General features: G+C 38.0%; 1 protein-coding gene across 1 annotated transcript in view; it reads right to left on the minus strand.

The window, feature by feature from the left end:
• Positions 1 to 157: 157 nt before the first annotated feature.
• Positions 158 to 25,053, minus strand: part of TBX20 (T-box transcription factor 20) — a 56,301-nt gene continuing 31,405 nt past the window's right edge. The window contains exons 7-8 of the mRNA XM_047094672.1: positions 2,197 to 2,309; positions 158 to 498 (exon numbers count right to left, since the gene is read on the minus strand). Coding sequence (XP_046950628.1) covers positions 158 to 498; positions 2,197 to 2,309 — 454 coding nt within the window. The remainder of the gene's footprint in view (positions 499 to 2,196; positions 2,310 to 25,053) is intronic.

Consider the following 25,053-nt stretch of genomic DNA (forward strand, 5'->3'; position numbering starts at 1 on the left):
AGTAGGCTTTATTGTGAGTCCAGCTCTCCTCTTTAATAGGTCCCATGTCTCTTGGAGAGCCCCTGCTCCACACCCCACATCCCACCCACCCCACCCTCTCCCACATTTCATACCCATTTGCACATTCTGGATCTGGATTCTCCTAGGTTTAGAAGAGTCATACAAATGGTGTCATCACCGCGGAGGAATGGCGCAGTCCTTGGATAGCAGCATAAGGCCCCTGCTGAAAGTAGTGATGATACCGAGGCATGTGGAAGGAGGGGAATGTCGGGCCGCTCCCCTGCATGGAGCCGGCAATGGCCGACGGGGTCAGAGGCACCCCAAGTCGGCTGTACGGTGGCAAAGAGCCCTGTATAGGGTGAGGAATGGGTGTCGCTATGGATGCTGTGCTGGTGCCGAGAGCAGCGAGGGACTGGGGATGCTGAAATCCAGGAAAAGTGGAAGAAGAAGAGACCCAGGAGCTGAGGGACAAATTATCAGATGTCGTAAAGGCCGACCCTGAAACAAAAAACCACTCATCAGACTAGAAACTCTATTTCAGTGTGCAAATCAAGAATTACATTATCTGTGCAGATTGATTTATTTTTTTAGAATACATAATAGATCTGCAATTTAAAAAGATAAACACGTCAACCATGAGTCAGAACTACCTTTCCAGATAAGAAGATACCATTTATACTATAAGGAAGAGAGAATTTACTAAATAGAAAAAGACTTAACTCATTAGATGGCCTGTATGCTCCTGGAGAATGGTCAAAATACAAGTATTCTGCCTGAAAGGAATAACTGGATTCCCTTTAAAGGAGCTCAGAGGGTACCTGGGTGGCTCAGTTGGTTAAGTGTCTAACTCTTGATTTGGGCTCAGGTCATGATCTCACAGTTTGTGACATCAAGCCCCACGTTGGGCTCTGCACTGACAGCATGGAACCTGCTTGGGATTCTCTCTCTCCTTTTCTCTTTGACTCTCTCTCAAAATAAACTAAAAATTTTTTTTAAAAACAAAAGGAGCTACAAATAGCTGGTACCTGTCCTAAACTCTATAGCATCCCTATAAGGAAGGCTGGACATACGAGCCTCAACAAAGCTACTTGGTTTCTAAAGGCCTTGTGAAAACCCACAAGAATGTTTTTCTTTTTCTAGCTTCTTTTTCTAGTTGCAAGAATAATTTTTCCTACATCACAGCATCCACAAATTTAAACAAAAGTTGACGCTGGATTTGCCAGCTGTATAATTACCAGTAGTTCATTTGGATTTAGTTATAAGAGATGTCCTATGTTTTGACAGATTACGCTATTCCATAGAAAGGACATAAAAATATGACAAAGGGCTCTCTCCTCACACAAACATCCCTATGCTCAGCGTGAAGCACTGTCTGGTTACTCTTCTCTGGACTCCCAGATGCAGACGGCTCCTCTGTGAGTCTTTGGGACAGAGGAACTTTGTTCAGTACTCCCCTACTGTCACCGCTGGGGCCACTGCCTCTACATAATGCCCTTCACTAGGAAAATTTTCTTTTTAAAAGGGTTTTCCATTTTAGTCATTGGTCCTAATAAGATATTCCTGGAACCTCTTATAAGTGGAACAGATATAGTCCCTGATTTTCGGATGACAAAATTGAGGTTCAGTAAGACTAAAGGATTGCCCCCAAAGTCTAATAGCTCTTTGGTGGTAGATCACAGACAAATAACTCCTGAGCTCTGACTCAGAGGCTGGGTGTCCTTTCACTAGAAAACACACCACAGGAAACCATCAGGCAGAACAATCACTTAAGACTCAGAGGCAGGGGCCCCTGGGTGGCTCAGACGGTTAAGCGTCTGACTTTGGCTCAGGTCCTGATCTCGCAGTTCTTGAGTTCGAGCCCCGCGTCTGGCTCTGTGTTGACAGCTCAGAGCCTGGAGCCTGTTTCAGATGCTGTGTCTCCCTCGCTCTCTGCCCCTCCCCCGCTCACACTCTGTCTGTCTCTCTCAAAAATAAATAAACATTAAAAAAATTAAACAAACGAACAAAAAGACTCAGAGGCAAAATAATGACCTGTATGAAAATCAGGCTCCAGGGCTGCCCCTTCCTCAAGAGACTCCTGAAATACTTTTGGGGCAGACTGCACGCTGAGGACTAGGAGTCTCATCACCTACCTGCCTCTTCCTCATTCTGGGTGCTCTTGCTCCCAGCAGTTACGTAGCCCGGAAGCTGTCTTACCTCGATTCTGTGTTGTCTGAACCTCATCCCCCAGCACATCATCTTCTCCTCCATAGGTACGGATGGGTGAGCGGGCATAGGAATGCTTTTGGATCAGGCTCTCCACACTTTCCCTAGGTTAGAGAAAAACAGATCCTAAATAAACTAAAAAGTACTCAGAGATGGAGACGGGTCTTAAAGATAATTTACTAGTCAATAAAACTATCTTCTCAGCCAAAAGACCCCCGCTTCAAGAAAGACGACATTCAAAACGTGTGTTTGTGCCACTGTAGACTGCTTGGAAACATGACATCAGGCATATAAATACAAGCAACCATAACTGCATAGGATAGGAACAATCCCCTGAAATTCTATAAGATGAAGGACAAAGAGGTGAACAAGAACCTATGACACCAGACTATAGGAATGTAGAGTTTAATGAATGAAAAATGAGTGAAATTCCTATGAGGAGTTGCAATGAATCTCTGACTTCATCGGCTAATGAATATAAAACAAATACTCAACTGATATGAACTGCACTTATTCAACATCTGATGAAATGCTGGCCAGAAGTTCAGAATATCATTAGTCATGAAAAGACTCAATACTCACTAATAAATCTAGTAAGTACATAGATTATATGACAATATGGGTAGTTTGGATAATGGACTATTTGAGATTCCTGTTTCTTTAAGATGGAAAATTATAGAAAACCTGTGAAGGACACATAAAATGGCCATTAGAAAATTGAGGCCCCCAAGTAAATTGGTCCATTGACTTTGAAAGTAGTCTTCCTGTTGAAACATAGTCTATCAACTAAAGAATGCAATTAATTTCAAAAGCAAGAATTATTTTGGTATTGACCCATTTGACTTGCTGCACTTGCTGCTGTTAAAAAAAAAAAGTCAGCAAGAATTTAGCCAAAGAGAGGCTCCTGGGTGGCTCAGTCGGTTGAGCATTGACTTCACCTCAGGTCATGATGTAGCAGTTCATGAGTTCAAGTGTCATGTTGGGCTCGTGCTAACAGCTCAGAGCCTGGAGCCTGCTTCAGATTCTATGTCTCCCTCTCTCTTTGCCCCTCCCCTGCTCATGCTCTGTCTCTCTCTCTCTCAAAAATAAATAAACATTAAAAAAATTTTTAAATAAAAAAAGAATTTAACCCAAGAATTTTTCGCCGGAAATGGAAGTTCATAACAGGTAGCTTACACAGTATACAACTCCAGAATATCTGTAGCCTAAAGACCAACACTGCATTAACCATCAAAGGACAAAAAAAGAATTAGAAAATTGAAGAAATTGTGTTGAATTAAGAATAAATCAAACACCAAATTTCACATTGAGGGGACAAGGAAAGCAAATAGAATGTCATAATAACTTCCAAAATGTAGTACTTGTCAACATTTCACATAGATATACAGACTTTACTGCTAAAAAAAATATTGCCTTATAGTGAATTTGGCCTTCTAAAAAACTTCTATACTCAGAGTTTCATGAAAGCGTTTTGTCATATTATGTAGCTTGCAAATGAGGATTTAAAAGCAAGCCTAAAAGAAAAGTTAATTCTAGCAACTATCCAGTTACATCTTTGTTTCCAAAAAGTTTTAAAATAAGCATATAGTACCAACTTCAGGCAGTCACAATGACTGGGATCTATACCCAATAGATTCACGTACAGATATTTTAAAAAGTGAAACCATTCCATATTTATTGCAATGGAATGAACTCCAAGATATAGTAAGTGAAAAAGTTAACTACAGAAAAAATGTATAAAGTATGCTACCATTTGTGAATTTAATTTTTTTTAATTTATTTATTTATTTTGAGAGAGAATCAGTGAGAGAGAGCATGCATGAGCAGGGGAGGGACAAAGAGAGAGAGTGAGAGAGAATCCCAAGCAGGCTCCACACTGCCAGCATGGACCCCAATGTGGGGCTCAAACCCATGAACCATGAGATCATGACCTGAGCCTAAATTAAGAGTTGGATGCTTCATCGACTGAGCCACCCAGGCACCCCACCATTTGTGAATTTAAAACAGGGAATATATATGTTTGCATATGCCTATATATACATAATATATGGAAATAATATTTCCAGAATGTTCCAGTTTCAGAACAGGAAACTGCCTAGAATAGGTCATCTCTGTAGGGTGGAACCAGGGACCTGAGGGACTGGAGCAATGATTCCCAACTTTGTCTTGATTTTCAAACTTGTCACAAATCCATTTGAGACACGTGGAGCTCTTAAAAAAGAAAAATTACATTGAGGTATAATTAATATACAACAAGTGGCACATATTTAAAGTGTACAATTTGACCACTTCAGGCTGATGTGACCATGATACCACTACTACAAGTAAGAGAAACTACCTAACACCTACAAAAGTTTCCTCATGCCCCTCATGCTCCCTGGTCCCCATCCCAACAAGTTTTGCCAAGGAAACTACTAATATGACTTCTGTCCCTACAGATTAGTTTGCATTTTCTAAAATCATATAAAATGAAATCATATCTCATGTTTCTTTTTTTATCTGGCTTCTTTCCACTCAACATAATTACTTTGAGATTCGTCATTTTGGACCATATATCAATGGTTCATTCTTATTCTGAGTAGCATTCTGTTTTCCAAGCCATAGTGTATACTATAGTTTACCTATTCACCTTTTGATCTATATTTGCCTTGTTTTCAATCACTGACTGTTACACATGAAGCTGCTACCCATATTCCTGTGTACTTTTTTTTTTAAAAGGACATATGCTTTCACATCTCTTTTTTTCTTTGCAGAAATATTTTTAGTTACAAATTCAAAACTATCAGATTATCTGTTTCTTCTTGAATGAGTTTTGGTAGTTTTTGTCTTCAAAGAATTTGTCCATCTCATCTAAATTATTGAACTTATAAGTGTTCATAATATTGCTTTTTTATCCCTCCTTCTGGTATCTGTAGAATCTGTAGTGATGTTACTCCTCTTATTCCTGACAATGGTAATTTGTGTTTTCTCCCTGTTTCCTAATCAGTTTGGCTCCAGGATCATCAGTTTTATTAATCTTCTTTGCTTTTGGTCTCACTGATTTTCTCTATTGTTTTCCTGTTTTCTATTTCACTTATTTCTACTCTGATATTTATTATTTCCTGTCTTCCACTTACTTTGGGTTCAATTTGCTCTTCTTTTCCTAGTTCCTTGAGATGGAAGCTGAAGTCATTGATTTGAGACCTTTGTTCACTTCTAAAGTGGGAATGTAGCCTATAAATTTCCTGTTTTAGCAGCATCCTACAAGGTTTTGTGGGCTGTATTTTCATTTGCATTCATTTCAAGACATTTTCTTTTTTTTTTTTTAATTTTTTAAATATGTTTATTTATTTTAGAGAGTGAGAGAGAAAGCCTGAGCAGGGACGTGGGGAGGGCGGGCAGAGAGAGAGAGAGGGAGACACAGAATTTGAAGCAGGCTCTAGGCTCTAAGCTGTCAGCACAGAGCATGCACAACGTGCAGCTCAAACTCCCAAGGTGCGAGATCATGACCTGAGCCCAACTCAAACACTTAACCAACTGAGCCACCCAGGAGGCCCAGCTCAAGATATTTTCTAATTTCCTTTTTGATATCTCCCATGATCCTTGGGTTATTTAGACATATGTTATTTAGTTTCCAAATGTTTGGGAATCTTCTAGTTATCTTTCTGCTATTGCTTTCTAATAAAATTCCATTGTGGTCAGAGAACATACTTTGTATGGTGACTTGAATGCCTTTAAATTTATTGGGACCCTCTTTTCGTGGCACAGAGTATGGCCTATCTTAGTAAATGCTCTATGTGCACTTGAAAAGAAAGTATATTCTGCTAATAGAGAATGGAGCATTTTATAAATGTCACTTGGGTCAAGGTGGTTAACAAAATTGCTCAAATCTTCTGTATCTTTACTCATTTTCTGTCTACTCATTCTACCAGTTTTTGAAAGAGGGACAGTGAAATCTACAACTATAATTATGTATTATTCTATTTCTCCTTACAATTCTATCAGTTTTGCTTCATGTACAACACTTTGAAGATCTCCTAGGCACATAAATATGTAGGATTGGATGTTTTCCCCATGAATTAAAACCTTTACAGGCGTACCTCAGAGATACTGTAGACTCAGTTTCAGAACACCCACAATAAGGCAAATACTGCAATAAAGTCAAATGAATTTTTTGGTTTCCTAGTGCATATAAAAGTTGTGTTTACACTACACTGAAGTCTATCAAGTGTGCAATAGCATTATGTCTAAAGAAAATAATATATATACCTTAACTAAAAAATATTTCATTTTTTAAAAATGCTAACCATCATCTGAGCTTTCAGCAAGCCAATCTTTTTGCTTTTCAGGGTGGTGGTTGCTAAAGGTTGGCATGATTATGACAATTTCTTAAAGTAAGGCAACAGTGAAGTTTGCCACATAGATTGATTCCTCCTTTCACAAATGATTTCTCTATAGCATGTGATGCTATTTGATAGCGTTTTACCCATGGTGGAATTTATTTCAAAATGGGAATCAATACTTTCAAACCCTTACTGATGCTTTATCAACTAAGTTTATAATATTCTGAATCCTTTGTTGTCATTTCAACAATCTTCACAGCATCTTCAGCAGAAGTAAATTCCATTTCAAGAAACCACTTTCTCTGATCATTCATAAGAAGCACCTCTCATCTGTTAAAGTTTTACCATGAGATTGCAGCAATTCAGTCATATCCTCAGGCTCCACTTCTAAATCTAGTCCTCTTGCTATTTCCACCACATTAGCAATTACTTCCTCCACTGAAGTCTTGAAATCTTCAACTTGCAAAAAATGCAGTATTCACAAATCACAATAAAGTGACATGCGATAAAATGTGGTATGCCTACATCAGTATGAAATGATCTAATTTATCCATGGTAAATTCTTTGCTCTGAAATCTGTGATACTGATGTAGTCACTCCAGTTTTCTTTTGATTGGTGTTAATATAGGTATATTTTTTCCATTGCTTTACTTTCAACTTGTGTCTTTATATATAAAGCACATTTTTTATATGGCAGCATATATTTGGATTTTGCTTTTTAATCCAAACTGACAATCTCTCCCTTTTAATTGAGGTATTTAGTGCATTTATATTTAATGTGATTATAAATATGTTTAGGTTGAAGTCTGTCATCTTTATCACCTATTTGCATCCTACCTTCTCATATGCTATTTACCTTTTCCTTTTTTTCTTTTTGCCTTCTTTTAGGTTGTTTCTTATTATTTCATTTCATCTCCTTTGTTGGTTTATTAGCTATAACTTACTTTTGTTATTTTAGTGGTTGATTTAGTACTTATAGTAAATATTTTTTACTACAATCTTCGAGGCAACCTGAAGTACACTGTAAGACTTACAATAATATATTTCCATTTCTCCCTCTTTTGTGCCATTCTTGTCAAACCTTTTACGTTTACATAAATCCTACATTATATTATTATGGTTAATTTAAACAGTTATTTTTTAAAAGATGTAAATAATATGGGAAAAATTGATCTACTTATCCTTATAGTTACCATTCCTACTGCTCTTCATTTCTCTGTATTGATCCAGATTGACAGCTAATCTTCCTTCTACCTGAAGAACTTATTTTAACATATCTGTATTACAGTTTGATGATGGTGAATTCTTTCAGGTTTTGTATACCTGAAAAATGTCTTCATTTTATTCTTTTTTTTTTTAAGTTATTTTTGCAGTGTGTAAAATTCTACGTTGACACATACATCAAAAATGGTGCTCTACCGTCTCATTTACTTTGTTGTCTGACAAGAAATCTACTCTCACCTTATGTTTAATGTAATATGTCTTTAATGTAATACGTCTTTAATTCCCTGGCTTGCTTTCAATTTTTATCTCTTCATCACACTTCTGAGCAATGTGATTATGATGTGCCCTCCCTCATGCTATTTCTTCAAGTTTTTGAGATTGAGTTTGTTGGGCTTCTTTGGATGGTGTTTCCAGTTGTCATTAAATTCTCACTAAACTTGGAAAAATTCTGGTTATTATTTCTTAAACATAATTCTTCTCCTATGCCTCAACTCCCATCTACCTTTCAGGGCCTCCAATTATGCATATATTAGACTGCTTAAAGTTTTCCCACAACTCACTGATATTCTTCATTTTTAAAAGTTTCTCTTTGTTCTCTACGTTTAATTTGGATTGTTTCTATTGCTGTGTCTTCAAGTTTACCAGTCTTTTCATCTGCAATGTCTACTCTGTCATTAATCCCATCCAGTGGGATTAATACATTTTATACGTTAGATACATTGTAGTTTTCATCTTTAGAATTTTGATTTGAATCTCTTGGACATCTTCCATGTCTGTATTTAATTTTTTGAATATATAAAATAGTTATAATAATTGTTTTAATGTCTTTGTCTAGTAATTATAATATTTGTGTCAGTTTTATTTTCAACTGATAAATTTATAACATTATTGGTCATATTTTCCTTGCATATTTCTTTGCATTTCTGATAATTTTTTATTGGATGCCAGACTATGAATTTTATCTTGTTGGGTGCTGGGTGTTTTTGTATTTCTATAAATATTACTGAGTTTTGTTCTGGAATATAATTAAGTTACTCGGAAATAATTTGATCCTTTTGGGTCTTGCTTTCAAGATATCTGAGGGAAGACTGGAACACTGTTTGGTCTAGGATTAAATTTTCCTCACTACTGACGCAAAACCTTTCTGAGAATTCTATCAAATGCCCTGCAAATCACAAGGTTTTCTAGTCCACCCGTTAGATGCTAGAACAGGCACTATTCCCACCCTTGTATAAATACTAGGCAGTGTTTCCTCTAATCTTTTCAAGTATTTTCTTTTTTCTTTTTAATATAATTTATTGTCAAATTGGCTTACATACAACACCCAGTGCTCATCCCAACAAGTGCCCTCCTCAATGCCCATCACCCATTTTCCCTATCCCCCACCCCCACCCCCCCGTTCACCCTCAGTTTGTTCTCTCTCTGTATTTAAGAATCTCCTGTGGCTTGCCTCCCTCCCTCCCTCTCTGTAACTATTTTTTTCCCCTTCCCTTCTCTCATGGTCTTCTTTTAAGTTTCTCAAGATCCACATATGAGTGAAAACATATGATATCTGTCCTCTCTGAGTGACTTATTTCACTCAGCATAATACTACTCCAGTTCCATCCATGTTGCTGCAAATGGCATGATTTCATTCTTTCTCATTTCCAGGTAGTATTCTATTGTATGTATAAACCACATCTTCTTTATCCATTCATCAGTTGATGGACATTTAGGCTCTTTTATAAACTGGCTATTTATAGTACTGGCTATTTATTGTTGATAGTGCTGCTATAAACATTGGGGTACATAATCAGCACTATAAATCAGCACTCCTGTATCCCTTGGGTAAATTCCCAGTAGTGCTATTGCTGAGTTGTAGGGTAATTCTATTTTTCAATTTTTTTTGACGAACCCCTACACTGTTTTCCAGAGTGGCTGCACTAGTTTGCATTCCCACCAACAGTGCCTTTTCAGATTTTCTACTCCCAGCCTCTGGTAGTTTCCTCAGATGCATATGCTAATCAGATCTCAGCTGAACACTCAAGAGGGATCCTGAGGGATCCCCTGAAGATCTCTGCAGTTCTCCTATCCTATAATCTATCCTGTGGATTCTCAATGTTTTAGTCTTATCAGACTCTAAGCTCCTACTGCTAACCTCAGGAAATCTGCCAAGCTCTGCCTGTATTCTCCATCCTTGTGCCATGACCTAGATACTCTCTTAGACTATAAAGCTGGTGCCATCATAGGGCTTACCTCATTTAATTCCCATCCCTTGGGGATTACTGTCTTTTGTTGCCTAATGTCCAATGTCATAAAAAATGTTTCATATATTTCATGTGTTTCTTAGTTATTTAAGGCAAGAGAGTATACTTGCTACTTTACCTGAAGCAAAGTCCCTCCTGGGGATCTTCTGAAAATTCCAAATCCCAGGCCACACACACAGACTAAGTAAACCACAATCTCTTGGGGTGAGACCCAGACTACAGTAATTGTCAAAGCTCCCCAAGTGACTCCAATGGGCACACAAGTTCAGGAACAGGGGAGTGGTATGTGATGGATGCTTTTCGCCATATACTCCTCTGTACCGTTTGAACTTTGGGCATATGTGTTGTTTACTCAAAATTAATAGAAATTATAAAAATATCATGAAAATACTACCCTACCAATGAACAAAAAGAACTGCCAAACTAACATCAATACTTGGTAGATTTACTATAATGAATTGATAAAAATTGTCATTAACATGCTGATTTTTTAATATAGTAAATGCACTGAAGGTAGAGAGTAGTATATTGGAAATGTCACGGGCTTTAAAATCATTTATCAAATGGACGAATGGAGAGATGAGTAGGTGGACCACCTAGAACTATTTTCACATTCTAGTTTTGTTATTTCCTTAACCTCTCTTCATCTGTAAATTGAGAAGAATACTAGCCTTACAGGGCCACTAATCCAGCCAAAAAATATTTATCAAGTACCTATTATGAACAAGGCACTATTCTATAGCAGTAAGCAAACATAAAAATCCCTAACAGGGAAGGAGGCTCAAGAGGAGAGACAGAGAGAGACATTAAGAAAAATATGAAGCACATTAGATAATGATAATAGTGCTATGGAAGAATAAAGCAGAGACTAGTGCTAAGAATGGTAACTATGGGGATTAAATATGATAAGGTATTTGCACTGGCCAAAACAGTGTCTGTCACATAGGAGGTACATAGTAACCTATAAAAGTATACCTAAAGCAGGTAAAATATTTTATTTTCTTAGATTATATTTTTCTCCAATTTATCTACCCATCTGAATCATCTTAATTCAGAGCAATGAGATCCAAATTAGAGGGTTCTTCTTGTTGACAGAATATTAAAGTCAGCAGAGAACTTGACTAGAGTGTTATTTGCAGTATTTAAAAAAAAATTAATGTTTTATTTATTTTTGAGAGACAGAGTGCAACCAGGGGAGGAACAGAGAGAGAGGAAGACACAGAATCTGAAACAGGTTTCAGGCTCTGAGCTGTCAGCACACAGCCCGACATGGAGCTCGGACCCACAAACTGTGAGATCATGACCTGAACCGATGTCTGATGCTTAACACACTGAGCCACCCCGGCGCCTCTATCTGAAGTTCTTCTATAAAATTATACCTATCATAAAAGATAAAATGTTAAGCTTAAGTGAGTCCATATTGCTTGTTTAAAAGTGTAACCTATTTTTAAAAATCTCTTATACAGACTTGTTTAATCCTCTGAGTTAGACTTGTTGAAATGAAAATAGTTTATCATGTACTAAGAGGCACCAGTAAATATATTAAATGCAGAAGTTAATAGAAAAGGATAATTTGGCAGGACAGGGACCCTAATTAACCAATTTCCCAACTGTCACATATTTTAACTTTTATATGTCCACACTCTGGTAACGTTGGACCCCCACAACCTTAACAGCAGATGTCACTTACTCAAGGACTTATTTTACTACAATATTAGAGAGTTACTGTCTTTTGGGGTAACCTGGGTCATTAAGAAAATAGTCAAGTAAGCTTAGCAATCCTTAAAATTAAAAGTATAACATACATTCAAGCAGATGTCCTTTTAGTCTGAGCCATGTGTCATACAGTTAATATTTAAAATGAACATAGGTGGTTATTTTCACCAAGGAACTTGCTTCAAATACCCTAGAAAACATTTTCTCTTTGTGTAGTTAAAAGGAATGGCCATCAATAGGCCCATTATGGATGGTATATCTCTGAGGTATATTCCTCTCCCCATCCTATGCATATAAGCTGTTCTATCCAAGCATTTAAATTCAAAAACAAAATGCAGTATTTGTTTCTCTAAAAATATCCTTGCATAAAATCACTTAAATATCTTTCACATACACAACCTGATAAATCATTTCCCAAATAACATAATGAGTCACTGCCTTATAAAATTCCTTGCTTTTCTATAAGAAGAACATTATATTCACTTTGTCCTTGGTAGATCACTAGTATCATTACTTATTTTCATCCCTAGGAGGGAGAAGAAAAAAGGATTTTATCGAAGTGATTTACTTGTGTCAGGCCTGGAAGTGAATGAAAGCAATGGCAGGTCTTATATAAAGGGTGCCATAATTGAATTATTGCCTTTTAAGTGATTGAAAACAGTGGTGCAATATCAGGGCCATCTCTTCGAAGATGTTGCAAAGAGTAGACAGCCCCCATTCTTTATGTCTAATCCCTGTTTCTAGCAGAATGAAAAGTGCAAAGAACCTGTTTAGGCCTAGAAGCCCTATTGCAAGGACTTCTAAAATACTGTACCCTGAAAAATAAGGGATGACTCACCTAATGGGTTAAGTGATTTAGATATCACAAGCTATGAGTGTCTTGTAATGCTCAGTTCTCTTATAGCCTAAAGAAAGAGACTGTAACTTTAGTAGGCTTCCTTTGGATCTAGTAGATAAATAAAATGGGTACCTTTACTGAAGTATCATTACCGGCCTTTCTAAAAATCTAACATTAAATTATTTTTCTAGGTAAGAGAAATACATTATTACTTTAGGTATCTCTAAAAGATCTCTTTTGACTATAATGTAACCATCAATCCCAAGAATAATATACATGTGAGAGGCACTATCATAGCCAGAAGGTGGGCAAGATAAAGGGTAGCTACAATGATGATGTTGATATCCTGCCAAAATGTTTGGACCTGTCTGAAGTCACTGTTTGTTCAAACCCCAAACAAGCAAAACCAAAACACTCTATGAGTATTGGAACTGACTGCCCATCATCTACCTCTGAAACTAGAGTGCAAATTTCTCAAGGTTCAAAAAGCAAAACCTTCCTTTTTCCCTCACATTCTCCTTTGCACCACCACTATACTTAATATATTCTTCTTTTACTGTACTTTCTAGATTGATCACAATCATGTGCTTCCATGACTATCTCTACTACTGCACCATTGGCCCTTGAACAAAGAGAGAATAATACTTAATCTAGGCAGCGGTTCTCAAATTTTAGTGTGTATTAAGAACTGAATGTCTGTGTACCCCCGAAAATTCACCGGTTGACATCTTAACTCCCAATTTGATGGAATTAGGAGGTAGGGCTTTCTGTGGCTTTCTGCTTTTCAGTCATGTGAGGACACACTGAGAAGATGGCTATGGCTGCTGACCCAGAGACCATACCTAGAGAACCACTGCCCTAATGTGGTGGTTACAAGTGTGCTTGGTGGGAACCTGCTTAGCTTGAATCCTAGCTCTGCCACTTGCTAGTTGTGTGCTTGTGGGCAAATTACTTCACTTCTCCACACCTCAGTTTCCTCATCTGTAAAATGAGAATATGAATATGGTCTAGCTCTTAAGGTTATTATTAAGATTCAATGATTTAATACACATAGAGAACTTATATTGGTACCTGGGATATAATAAGCATTCAACAAATGTTTACAGATAAAAACAAATTCTTGTTGTTATTATTGGGTATCAAGATTGTGTGTTCCTAAAGCTGGTTACAGAGTCATAATCATTTTAGATGAAGTTAGGACTTCCAGTAGCTATAACTTGCCATGCTTCATTGAAGCCATCCTACACTATACATGTCAGGGAGAAAATTAAATATTATTTCAATTTATATTCTAACTTTCTCTCCTAAATACACACCTGGAAAAAAACTATGTTTAGGGAGAAAATGTCAAGTCCACTAAAATCAATTCTAATCTCTCAGAAATAAAATATTTAAAGTTGTTCTTTCTCCTCAATTTGTTCAAGCTTATATCGTCTTCCTGAGCCTTTGTAAATAAGTCCTTGTCACAAAGATTTTCCCAAAGATTTATGCAGATAATGTTATAAATTACTGGAAGACAATCTATCATCAATATCTGTAGCTTCCACAAAGTACTTAATAAATGAGAACTTTACATAATATAATTTAAGATGTATTATAAATCGTTAATTTTAATTTGAGAACTGAATGTATAATACAATCCATTTTGGAAAAACAAAATAACTTTAATTTTTTAAAAAGCTTTTAGACTCCAGTTTATTATTATTTATTTCACTTAATCCTACTGGTTTTTCTTTTCAGTGGTAATATGCATTTCTGTTTTTATATCATCATTAGCAACTTAAGTAAACTGGACCAATGAAAAAACCCCCAAAACTATTATGCTTAGTTTCTAAGTCTTACGGCTGTGACAACTAGAAGAAAGGTCTCAAGCAAATTACAGATCACTCAGCCTCTAAATAAACATTAGTAAATTGTGAGGCAGGGAACAAATATCCTTCATACACAGATACAAAATTACAAGCAGGTAAAAAACGAGGACAATTCACAGCTAAATGCCAATTGTGAATAACTCTGCGACTCTAACTACCTGAGTCACCGGTTTAACACTGCTTTATAAAAGAAATGCTTTCTCTTAGAAACTGTGGATAAATGAGTTAACGTTTTAAGGACAGAAGCACCGCTTGATAGTTAAAGGAATTCTGTGGTAACTATAAGTTGAAAAAAATTAATTCTGTTAAAAGCCATCCCTTTTTTTTTTTAATTTTTTAATGTTTATTTATTTATTTATTTATTTATTTATTTATTTATTTTTTCAACGTTTATTTATTTTCGGGACAGAGAGAGACAGAGCATGAACGGGGGAGGGGCAGAGAGAGAGGGAGACACAGAATCAGAAACAGGCTCCAGGCTCTGAGCCATCAGCCCAGAGCCTGACGCGGGGCTCGAACTCCCGGACCGCGAGATCGTGACCTGGCTGAAGTCGGACGCTCAACCGACTGCGCCACCCAGGCGCCCCTAATGTTTATTTATTTTTGAGAGAGACAGAGACAGAATGCGAGTGGGTTAGGGGCAGAGAGAGAGGGAGACAACCCGAAGCAGGCTCCAGGCTCTGAGCTGTCAGCACAGAGCCTGATGCGGGCTCGAACTCACAAGCTGTGAGATCATGACCTGAGCCGAAGTCAGACGCTCAACCGACTGAGCCACCCAGGCACCCCCATCCCTTCCTTTTTGAGGTTGTTGTCAACAGATTATTTTACTTTATTCAACTAAGAGATTTTATTTGAAAGCAGACTTTAATCCAGTCACCAAAGAAAATCGCTTTCCTTTTATGCATTCAGGCTCTTATACTAAGTCTCCTCATTGGAGATGACTTTTTTGTTTGTCTTAAATTCAAGTGAGTTCACATACAAGTGTAGTCTTGGCTTCAGGAATAGAACCCAGTGATTCATCACTTATGTATAACACCCAGTGCTCATCCCAACAAGTGCTCTCCTTAATGCCCATCACAAATTTAGCCCATCCCCCCACCCACCTCCCAGCAACCCTCAGTTTGTTTTCCGTATTTAAGAGTCTCTTATAGTTTGCCTCCCTGTTTTTATCTTCTTTTTCCTTCCCTTCCCCTAAGATCAGCTGTTGTGTTTCTTAAATTCCACATATGAGTGAAATCATTTAACTGTTTCTTTCCTATGAAGCTGTGTGATCAGATTCCTCATCTGTATCTGGGCTTTGATTCCTTCTACAAAATGAGGGGGTCGTAGGGAACGAGGAGGCTGGATTAGATGATCTCTAAGATTCATATGGCTCTAACAATTTGTGAATCCTTAAATATGTAAAAAGGAAAAATTAAAAACAGCCATTTTGAAAAAGTCCACTAGTTCTAAAGAACCCTGAGTTCTAACCCCAGATCTTCTACTAACTAACTGTGTGACCTGAGCAAATCACTTGCAGGCTCTGGGCCCTCGTCGCTTCGTTGGTGTAATGACAGATTAATTGGATGGCTCCCCAAATCGTTCCAGCCCCAAAATACATACTTCCTAGAAAGCTAGGTTTAAGGTGGTTTTTTTGGAAGTTCAACTGCAAAATGTCATGGCACACAGGTATGAATACAATTTAAAATATTTTTCTCATGTTTTACTCTGTGTTTAAGAAAGAATGAACTATATACCAATAATTAAAAATAAAGTCATTTTCATTTATACAAGATTGGAGTATCATATGTTGCTCAACAGTCTCAGAGATAAAATTCAATTTTTAACTCTGATTTCTGTCTCTTCATTCTGAGCAACGTCATATTCCTGGGGCCTGTCCCTCTATGCAGAGGTGATACAGAGGTCCTCTGTCCTCCCCTACTGCAGAAGCCCTGGCCTGCTCTGTGACTCCTGTGACAGAAAGTGGGCCCCAGGGGAACAGTGAAGGTCGCTGGGAGCAGGGGCAGATCCAAAGGGCAGAGACTATTGTTATTAGCTTTTGCCATTTACTATTTTTAGCATGTTTATTTGCAAGTATCTTGATATGCCGCTGCCGTCAATATCCAAGGAGGGTTTTTTGGATTTGTTTTGTTTTAGCAGGCTTCATTAAAATTCTGTTTCAGTTTTACTTCATCACAGACACTCTGGAGTGTGCCTTTTAAGAGTGTCCATAAGACTCAGGGATAGTTGTACTCGTGAAAGATTAAGGGAATTAGCAAACTTTATGAGCCATAACCAATTCTCTATTCAACTCAGCTGAAGTTTAATCTATTTATTTTCTTAGCTAGTATAGTCCCGTCCTCCCAATATACATATTTCTCTCCTTTGCCTAAATCTATTCTGTTGGTGTTCTCTAAAGATAGGATATGAGAGTGATATGAGAACTTACGTTGTTGGCTATCGGGGTAACAGCTATTAGGCTGAAGTAACCACTTCCAAAATGCCTGACTGCAGGAGCCCTATCACAGTTTTCTTTTTTCCAAAGCTAGCCCAAATGCTTAGAAGAAAGCCCACATACCAGCAGATATCCTAAGTAGGGGAAAGTGAAGACAGAGAGGAAACATGAACTAATTGCACAAAAGTATACTGCATTAGTCTTGCTCTAGACCAATCCTCAAGAAAAAGATAACTATTACATCCAAAATTCAAAGGTAGCGGAGGATTTTTAAAGAAATACTTCTACTATCGGACATCTGGAAAGAGTACTGAGCATGACATCCATTCCGCTCTACCACTGAGTCCATCAAAACGGTGTGAGTGCCAGCTGTCTGGAGGGGACCCAGGATGTAGACACGGTCCTCACATTTCACTTCACCCGCGGATTGCCACCTCTCCGACTGTACAGTTATCAGCACCGCTTTTAATTCAAAAATGACTCCACCAGGAAGCTTACAAGAATTCAGTGTAGGGAGAGTCTTGGATTATACACCAACAACTGCTCCCTATAAGGAAGCATGAAGTACAAGAAGAGCAAATGAGTAAAGTTTCAAAGGACTGATACCACCTTCTTTCTGTTCCTTAACAACATCTATGAGTGAAGGAAACAGGGACACAACAAGTCCAGATAACCCTCTTCTGGGAAGTAGGGATGCCCCTCTGTCTTTTGATCAAGGACAATTAACAACAAAGTAAAAAGAAGGAAATCTTTTGGTCATTCCAGAAAAAAAGACTAAGTCATTTAAATGGACAGGAATATTAGATGGCCATCAGAGTGTGAAAGTGACATTTTATATCAGGAGACAATAACAGCATAATTAAGATATGACAGGAAAGAAATGTGAGGCAAGGATTATCTACCAAATCAAACCGATTTTCACAAATAAAGGCCACACACTGTAATGTGCATGCAAAAGACAAGGAATATTGGCCCCACGAGCCTTTCTAGAGGAATCTAGTAGGAAAAAAGAGCCTCAGACAATCAAAATGACTGGGAAACACTGATATAAAATGTATCAGTGGGCATTAAATCTAGATTTACTTGAAGAACTAAGATTAAGCCATAAAAAAGAATATGGGGGTGACTGGGTGGCTCAGTCGGTTAAGCATCTGACTTCAGCCCAGGTCATGATCTCATGGTTTGTGACTGCAAGCCCTGCACTGGGCTCTGTGCTGACAGCTCAGGGCCTAGAGCCTACTTCAGATTCTGTGTCTCCTTCGCTTTCTGCTCCTCCCCTGCTCATTCTCTCTCTCAAAAATAAACTTTAAAAAATTTTAAAAATAAAAATAAATTTTAAAAATCTTTAATAAGTAAATAAAAAGGAATACATTGTGTAATGAACATATACTCTGACAAGGTAAATCAAGTAAAATTCTCAAGAATGGGAGGAGAATGGGGAGGGAAGATGCTAAGTAGAATAAGGTTTTAATTATTTATTAACTGAGATTAAAGGAATATTACTTCCAAGGCTTAAAAATAGAGAAAATGAGGGGAAAAAATAAGTTACTAGTTAATTTCAATACTGCTTACAGTAGGGGACCTAGAGAAAATTAGAAAGGGGAGACTAGGAATTTTTTAAAAATATTAGTGTACAGGAAGACAAAGTAAGAGTACAAACCTTCATAGTTATCAAAAAATTATAAAAAAGAAAGGTTGCTAATAAAATAGACCACATAGTAAAAGATTATTCACATAAAAGCCTTATTTATCTATTTAAATATAACAAAGCAATACAACTGAACTGAACTCCAATGTATTAATATGTATATCACATATATATTTTATACTCACATAGTATAGAGGTAGAAAATGTGTAGAGTATGTTAATATTTAAGAAAAGAAGGAAGTCAGGGCACCTGGGTAGCTTAGTCAGTTAAGCGTCTGACTCTTAATTTCTGCTCAGGTCATGATCTCACGGTTCCTGAGGTCAAGCCCTGGGTCAGGTTCTGCACTGACAGGGCAGAGCCTGCTTGGGATTCTGTCTCTCCCTCTCTCTCTGCCCTTCCCTTTCTCTCTCTCTCTCAAAATAAATATATAAACTTTAAACAAAAAAGAAAAAGAGGAAAAAATATAAATATGTATCTTCTTATAGTAAAAAACACAAAAAACAGTGCTTTTTTTTTTAAATGGTTACTTATAGGAGAAGGAGGAAATACGGTGGAAAGGATAAGATAGAATCTTGACACCTCTGAATAAGCCACATTCTGTAGATCTGTCTTGAAACTACGTAAATCATTTACTAAGTAATCGTGTAAGAAAATTACATTTTAATTTAAAAAAACCCAGAAAATACAATAAAACAAATGAACCTAAATGTGTATCATTGGGTAGTAAGCATAACTACATAGAGGAATGATTCCAAGTGACTTCAAAATACTCTAATAGTAAAATACGGAAAAGAAACTAAACAAACAAGCTAAAAGCAAACACCCTAGTAGAATCTACACTAAGGACACAAAGAACCACAACAAGAATTTTAGCTATTTTTAGGTGCCATGTTGTTGGAGGTATGTGATATGTGTATTGTGAGATCGCTGTGTAACTACACACTGTGAGATAAAGCACATGAGTAATGACAGAACAGTCTATCGTTTCCCTCATTAGTGAGAACTGGATTCTCAGCATGAGAGAAAAGATACAGGTGTAAGGTCAAAGAAGTTAAATAAAGCCTTATCACCCTGAATTTAAATGGAAAGTATTTGTTTGAACTCATGGTGGATTTTATCTTTTTTTTTTTAACATTCATTCATTTTCGAGAGACCGAGTATGAGTGAGGGAGGGGCAGAGAGAGAGGGAAGACACAGAATCTGAAGCAGGCTCCAGGCTCCCCACTGTCAGCACAGAGCCTGATGTGGGGCTCAAGCCCACAAACTGTGAGATCATGACCTGAGCCGAAGTCGGGTGCTTAACCGACAGCCATCCAGGTGCTCTATGATTTTATCTTTAATGCCCACGTGTGTGCATACACCCTTCAAACTAAAAGCATAAGTGGAAAGGTGGAGGCTCACATTTTACTTATTTGAAGTTTGAGTACCTGATTCTTACACATTTCAAATACATCATTTTGCCATTTTAAAATGTGAATCTGAAAAATATTCAAAAAAATATTTTCTAATTCCCTAACAATAAACTGGATGAGGATGTGTTAGGAGTCTTTCTAACACCTGCTTTCCCAAAAGCCTTTTATACTGTTCTCTAAAGGCCCTGAAAGTTTCTGGTGCTTGGAGAGAAAAAAAAAAAAAAAATCACAGCCTATTTTCCAATTCTTCATCATAGCTGAGGTACAAAATTAGAAAATGGGTAACAATACCATAGGTGATTGAAATCTGCAGAAATTCTTAGAAAGAATGCATATCCAGGCTGTTACTTGGTTACCCTACTCTGTCATCTTTCTTCTGGCTTGAACTACACCTGCTAAAATGCCCCTGCGAGCACGTCTCAACCACCACCGCAAAGACAGGAAGGATAAGGTGTTGGCAGAGATGAGATCTTGCCAGTTTTGTCAACAGGCTCAAAATGAAATTCTGAGTTTCTTCATTTCAACCCACAGAGAGGAAAGATCATCCTATGGATATAAAATTGCTGGGTAGGAGTTTTCCCCGCTGCTAATATTTCCACCGCCCCTTAAAGCTCTAAGCCGGGAATCCTCAGACTTTTTCTAAAAAAGCCAAACAGTAAATGTTTAAAGCTTCACATGCTTTATGGTCTCTGTCAGATATACCCAGCTCGGTCACTGTAGCATGAAAGCAGCCACATGCAATACATGAACAGAAAAATGTGATTTTCCTCCAGTAAAACTTGATTTATAGACAACAAGACTTAATTTCATATTCTTTTGCATGTCACGAAGTATTATTTTTCTAATTTTTTCAACCGCTGAAAAAGATAAAGACCATTCTTACCTTGCGGCCTCTCCCAAACAGGTGGCAGATAGCTGTTTGCCAACCCCTGCTCTAAGCCGCTTACCTGATGAGAGATAGGCCCCACTGACCCTGCACCACTTCTAATGAACACCTTACTGCCTCAGATGCTCTACAAGCAAGCTGAGAGCTGTGTTAGGACCAAACATCACTTTCTTTTTGAAACTGTAAGTCATCATGAAAGACACAGAAATTGTCCACAAAATATGAGCCTCTTTAGCAAAGCTGCCAAAACACTGGCTGCTCTGTGGCTTGATGCAGATGAAACTTCCATCAATTCCCAGAATATCAGATTTGCGACTTTCCTGAAGTTTCCTTCCTCATCTAAATTAATACAGTGGCTTTGAGCTCTGAGCGAAAAGGCCTGATTCCTTCTGGGCTTCTGTCCAAATTTCATGTGTTTGAAAGTTGTATTCAGTGCCAGGGGATTTTAAACTTATTTTATAGAGACTTTCAGTATGCATCCTGAATGAATAAGGTGAGATAAGCCTATGTATTTAATTCTCTGCCCCACTGACATGACTGAGAAAACAGGAAATCAGGTAGAATGCCAAATGCACGGTTTAGCCACAAACAGGAGAGGAGTGAGGGAAGCACCAAGCAGCGTGTCAGTCATCACTGGCAAGCTAGCTGGGGAGGGAATAAAGGGAAGTCCTCGGTCAGAGCTTCACCTAAACCCCACTTTGGAGCAGCAGAGATGAATGATAAAGCCAGGTCTGTGAACAGCTGACAAGGAGCGGATTCTCGCGCTCTGGAGGCTAGGACTAAGGAATCCCAGAGCGAGGCTCTCAGCTAACCCGGGGTGGTTATGGTACACTGAACGCCGTGGGCCCATGGCCGTGGCTGGCTCTGCTCACTCTGACTCTGGAGGAGGGCTGCAAGGCTGCTCTGCCGGGCTGGTTGGAGGAGGTGCTAACTTCTAGCCGCTGAGGCAGACTGAGAGGGGAGCTCAGTCACTGCACGATGAAAACTCCCTTTCCTACATTCCCTCCCCCCCCAATCCACCTGCCACAACTCCGTACCCCAAACAGAATAATTATACTTCCACAGTGGAAATATTATAAAAAATTTAAATTATCACCCTATTCTTGGGTCTGTACCTGAAAGATTTAACAAAGATCCACATGCTTTTATTCAAAATTAATCTCAACTCCCTAACACTAAGCAATCAGATATCCCATTCTGTAGATGAGCTGGGGAAAAGTAATTGGACATTAACAAAACATGTGGCATTTCAAAAGAAGAAAACTAATTTTAAAAACAGGACAAGGGGCACCTGGATGGCTCAGTCAGTTAAACATCTGACTCTTGATTTCAGCACAGGTCACAATCTCAGGGTGTATGGGATAGAGCCGTGCGTCGGGCTCTGTGCTGATGGTGCAGAGCCTGCTTGGGATTCTCTCTCTCTGTCACCCTCTCTCTCTGACCTCCCCTGCTCATGCTCGTGTTCTCTCTCTCTCAAAATAAATAAATAAACTTAAAAAAATAAATAAAAGATAAAAGCAGAACAAGTGCTCTCTTCTGAAACAGACTTGTTTCAAGAAACAGGAAGAAATATTTTAGTGTCTAATATATATTTTCAAATTTTCAGCAAGATTTAAGCACTAACAAAACAAAACAAGCACTAACGGGCATGAAAAGGAAACCATCGGGATGTGTAAGCATACTCAGAATGTCAAAGTAACAATAACCACATCCTAAAAGAACTCAGAACACAGAACACTGGATGCTGCAGGAAACAAAATCAAACACATGAGAAACCTTATATAAGAAATTCTCCCAACGTCAGAGTAAAAAAGTTAAGGAGATGAAAATTATTAATTAATAAGAGAAACAGGAAACAGATTTGGGAGATGTAACTAATGTACATATAATAGGAGCCTTGGAGGGTCTGAATAGAGCAGGCCACTTAGAAGCAAAAAGAGGAGATAAAGAAGAATGAGAAGACAGTCTGCCTGGGCTGAAAAACGACCTGAGTTTTCAATTTAAAGGGTTTATTTATAGAGGAAACACTAATTTTTACAAATCTACAATCAGACAAATACTGGCCAATTTCTGAGTTTCAAAGAAAATATTCTAAAAGCATTTTATCCAGAGAGAAAAAAAGGTAAGTTTCCAACAAAGGGGAGGCAGTGGCACCAGCCTTTATTCCACAGTATTTAAAAGCCAGATGGCAAAGGACAGTTGAAAGGGTCTGGGGGGAAAGACTGCTACCATAATGCTGGCAGATCCTCTGGGATAAACAAGAACTCATAAAGCAAAGGATGCACACATCCTTTCCCAGCCAATTACTCAACGTTTACCAACAACTGGGAATAAAGTCAGAACATGATTCCAATAATTGGAAAGACTACAGAAATGAGCAATAAACAGTGAAATCACTAGAATTCAATTTAAATGACTATAGTTGATGTACTGTCATCCTTAACAAAAAAACTTTTAAAAAAGATAAAGAAGATACATGAATAAAAATCTGGATTTAAAACCCTAGATCAGGGGCACCTGGGTGGTTCAGTTGTTTGAGCATCCGACTTTGGCTTAGGTAATGATCTTGTAGTTTGTGAATTTGAGCCCTGCATGAGGCTTGCTGCTCTCAGGGCATAGCTTGCTTCAGATCTTCTGTCCTCATCTCTCTGTCCCTCCCCTGCTTGTGCACACACTCTCTCTCTCTCTCTCTCAAAAATAAATAAAACATTAAAAAAATATCCCAGATCATGTAAACCACAATTATGGATGGAGGGGGAGGGGTAGTACAAAGAAAAATCATATACTAAATATCTCCTATTTTACAAGAAAAGAAAGTATATAGCTTCTGACAATAACAGAAATGTTAATTTTACAATTATGTCTTTTAGAATTTGAAAGTATAATTATTAAAAAGAAATACAGTTAACACTAGAGCAAAGACTTTGGTTTCATAGAAACTATGGTGGGTACGAAGCTCAACTCACAAATTGTGAGAATAAAGTACCGATCTCTCCAAACTTCCGCTATCTCATCTACCAAATAGGGATGACAATGGTTCTTTATTATAGGTTTATTTTGACAAGTGACTAAAATCAAGTGTGTAAAGTATATAGCCCACTGCCTGACTGTGGAAGTTCAGCTATAATAAAAGGGGTGGGTGGGGGTAAGGTGATACATATAACAAAGGAAGAGAAAATAAAATGTAAAGCAAATAGCCGAATTAAACAGTGAGCAGAAATATCAAACATATCAATTATTACGATACTGAAGAGGGATTACATTTTTCTGTTAAAACACAAAGACCTTCAGACAAAATTTTTTAAAAAATACAGATACTCTTGTTATTTTTAAAAAGACAACATCATTATTTACTCAACATATATGTGAGTATATACTATGTACCGGCCACTGTTCTAGGACCTAGGGATATAGTAGGAAACAAAAGACAAAGCCTCAGACCCATTCAGATTTGGGGGCAGCACATTCCAGGGAGAGGCCTGGGCATGCTTAGAGAAAAGTGACCAAGAGGAAGAAGGTACATGAGTTCAGAGACAGAACTGAGAAGGTCGGGGCCAGATTCCATAAGACCTCTCAAGCCATGTCTGGACTGGGATTTTACTATCACTGAGAAGGTGAGTCACTGGAGAGCTCTGAGCAAGAGTGATATGGTCCAATTCCCCTTCCTCAACAGTGAAAGTACACCATTCTGACTGGTGTACTAGAAATTGACCTAAAGGCAGTAAGAGTAGAGGTAGAAAGATCAATGAGAAAATTAGTGTAATAATCTAGTAAAGAGATGATAGTGTCTCAGATAAGGGTGGTAGCAGTGGAGATGGTAAGGAAGCAGTTGGACTCCTCCGGACATAGTTTGAAAGATTAGCTGACTGTTTGGATGTGGGAAGAGAAAGAAAAAGAGGAGCCAAGGATGACTGCCAGCCTTTTGGCCAGAGCCGTGGAAGGATGTGGTTGCCCACAGCTGAGATGGGAAGGGTAAGGGAAGAGCAGGTGTGGGAGACAATGACTGGGCATCCTGTCTCAGATGTGTGAAATCTGAGAAGCCCTTTATGGGGAGAGGGAAGAGTAAAAGAAATAGCCAGTCAGATCTTTGAGAGGACAGAACCAGAGATGTACATTTAATAGTGATCAGCATAAAATATCATGAAACCAGGTCAATTTACCGAGGAAAGAAGTGCAGATTGAGAAAGAGAGGTCCCAGGATGAAGGCCTGGAACACATCACTGTCTAAAGATGGAGGACAAGAGGAAGAA

Source organism: Lynx rufus, unplaced genomic scaffold (genome assembly GCF_022079265.1).
Source record: "Lynx rufus isolate CCGP_SWC_20201006 ecotype Redwood Valley unplaced genomic scaffold, mLynRuf1.p SCAF_4, whole genome shotgun sequence".
In the NCBI taxonomy this organism is placed as follows: domain Eukaryota; kingdom Metazoa; phylum Chordata; class Mammalia; order Carnivora; family Felidae; genus Lynx; species Lynx rufus.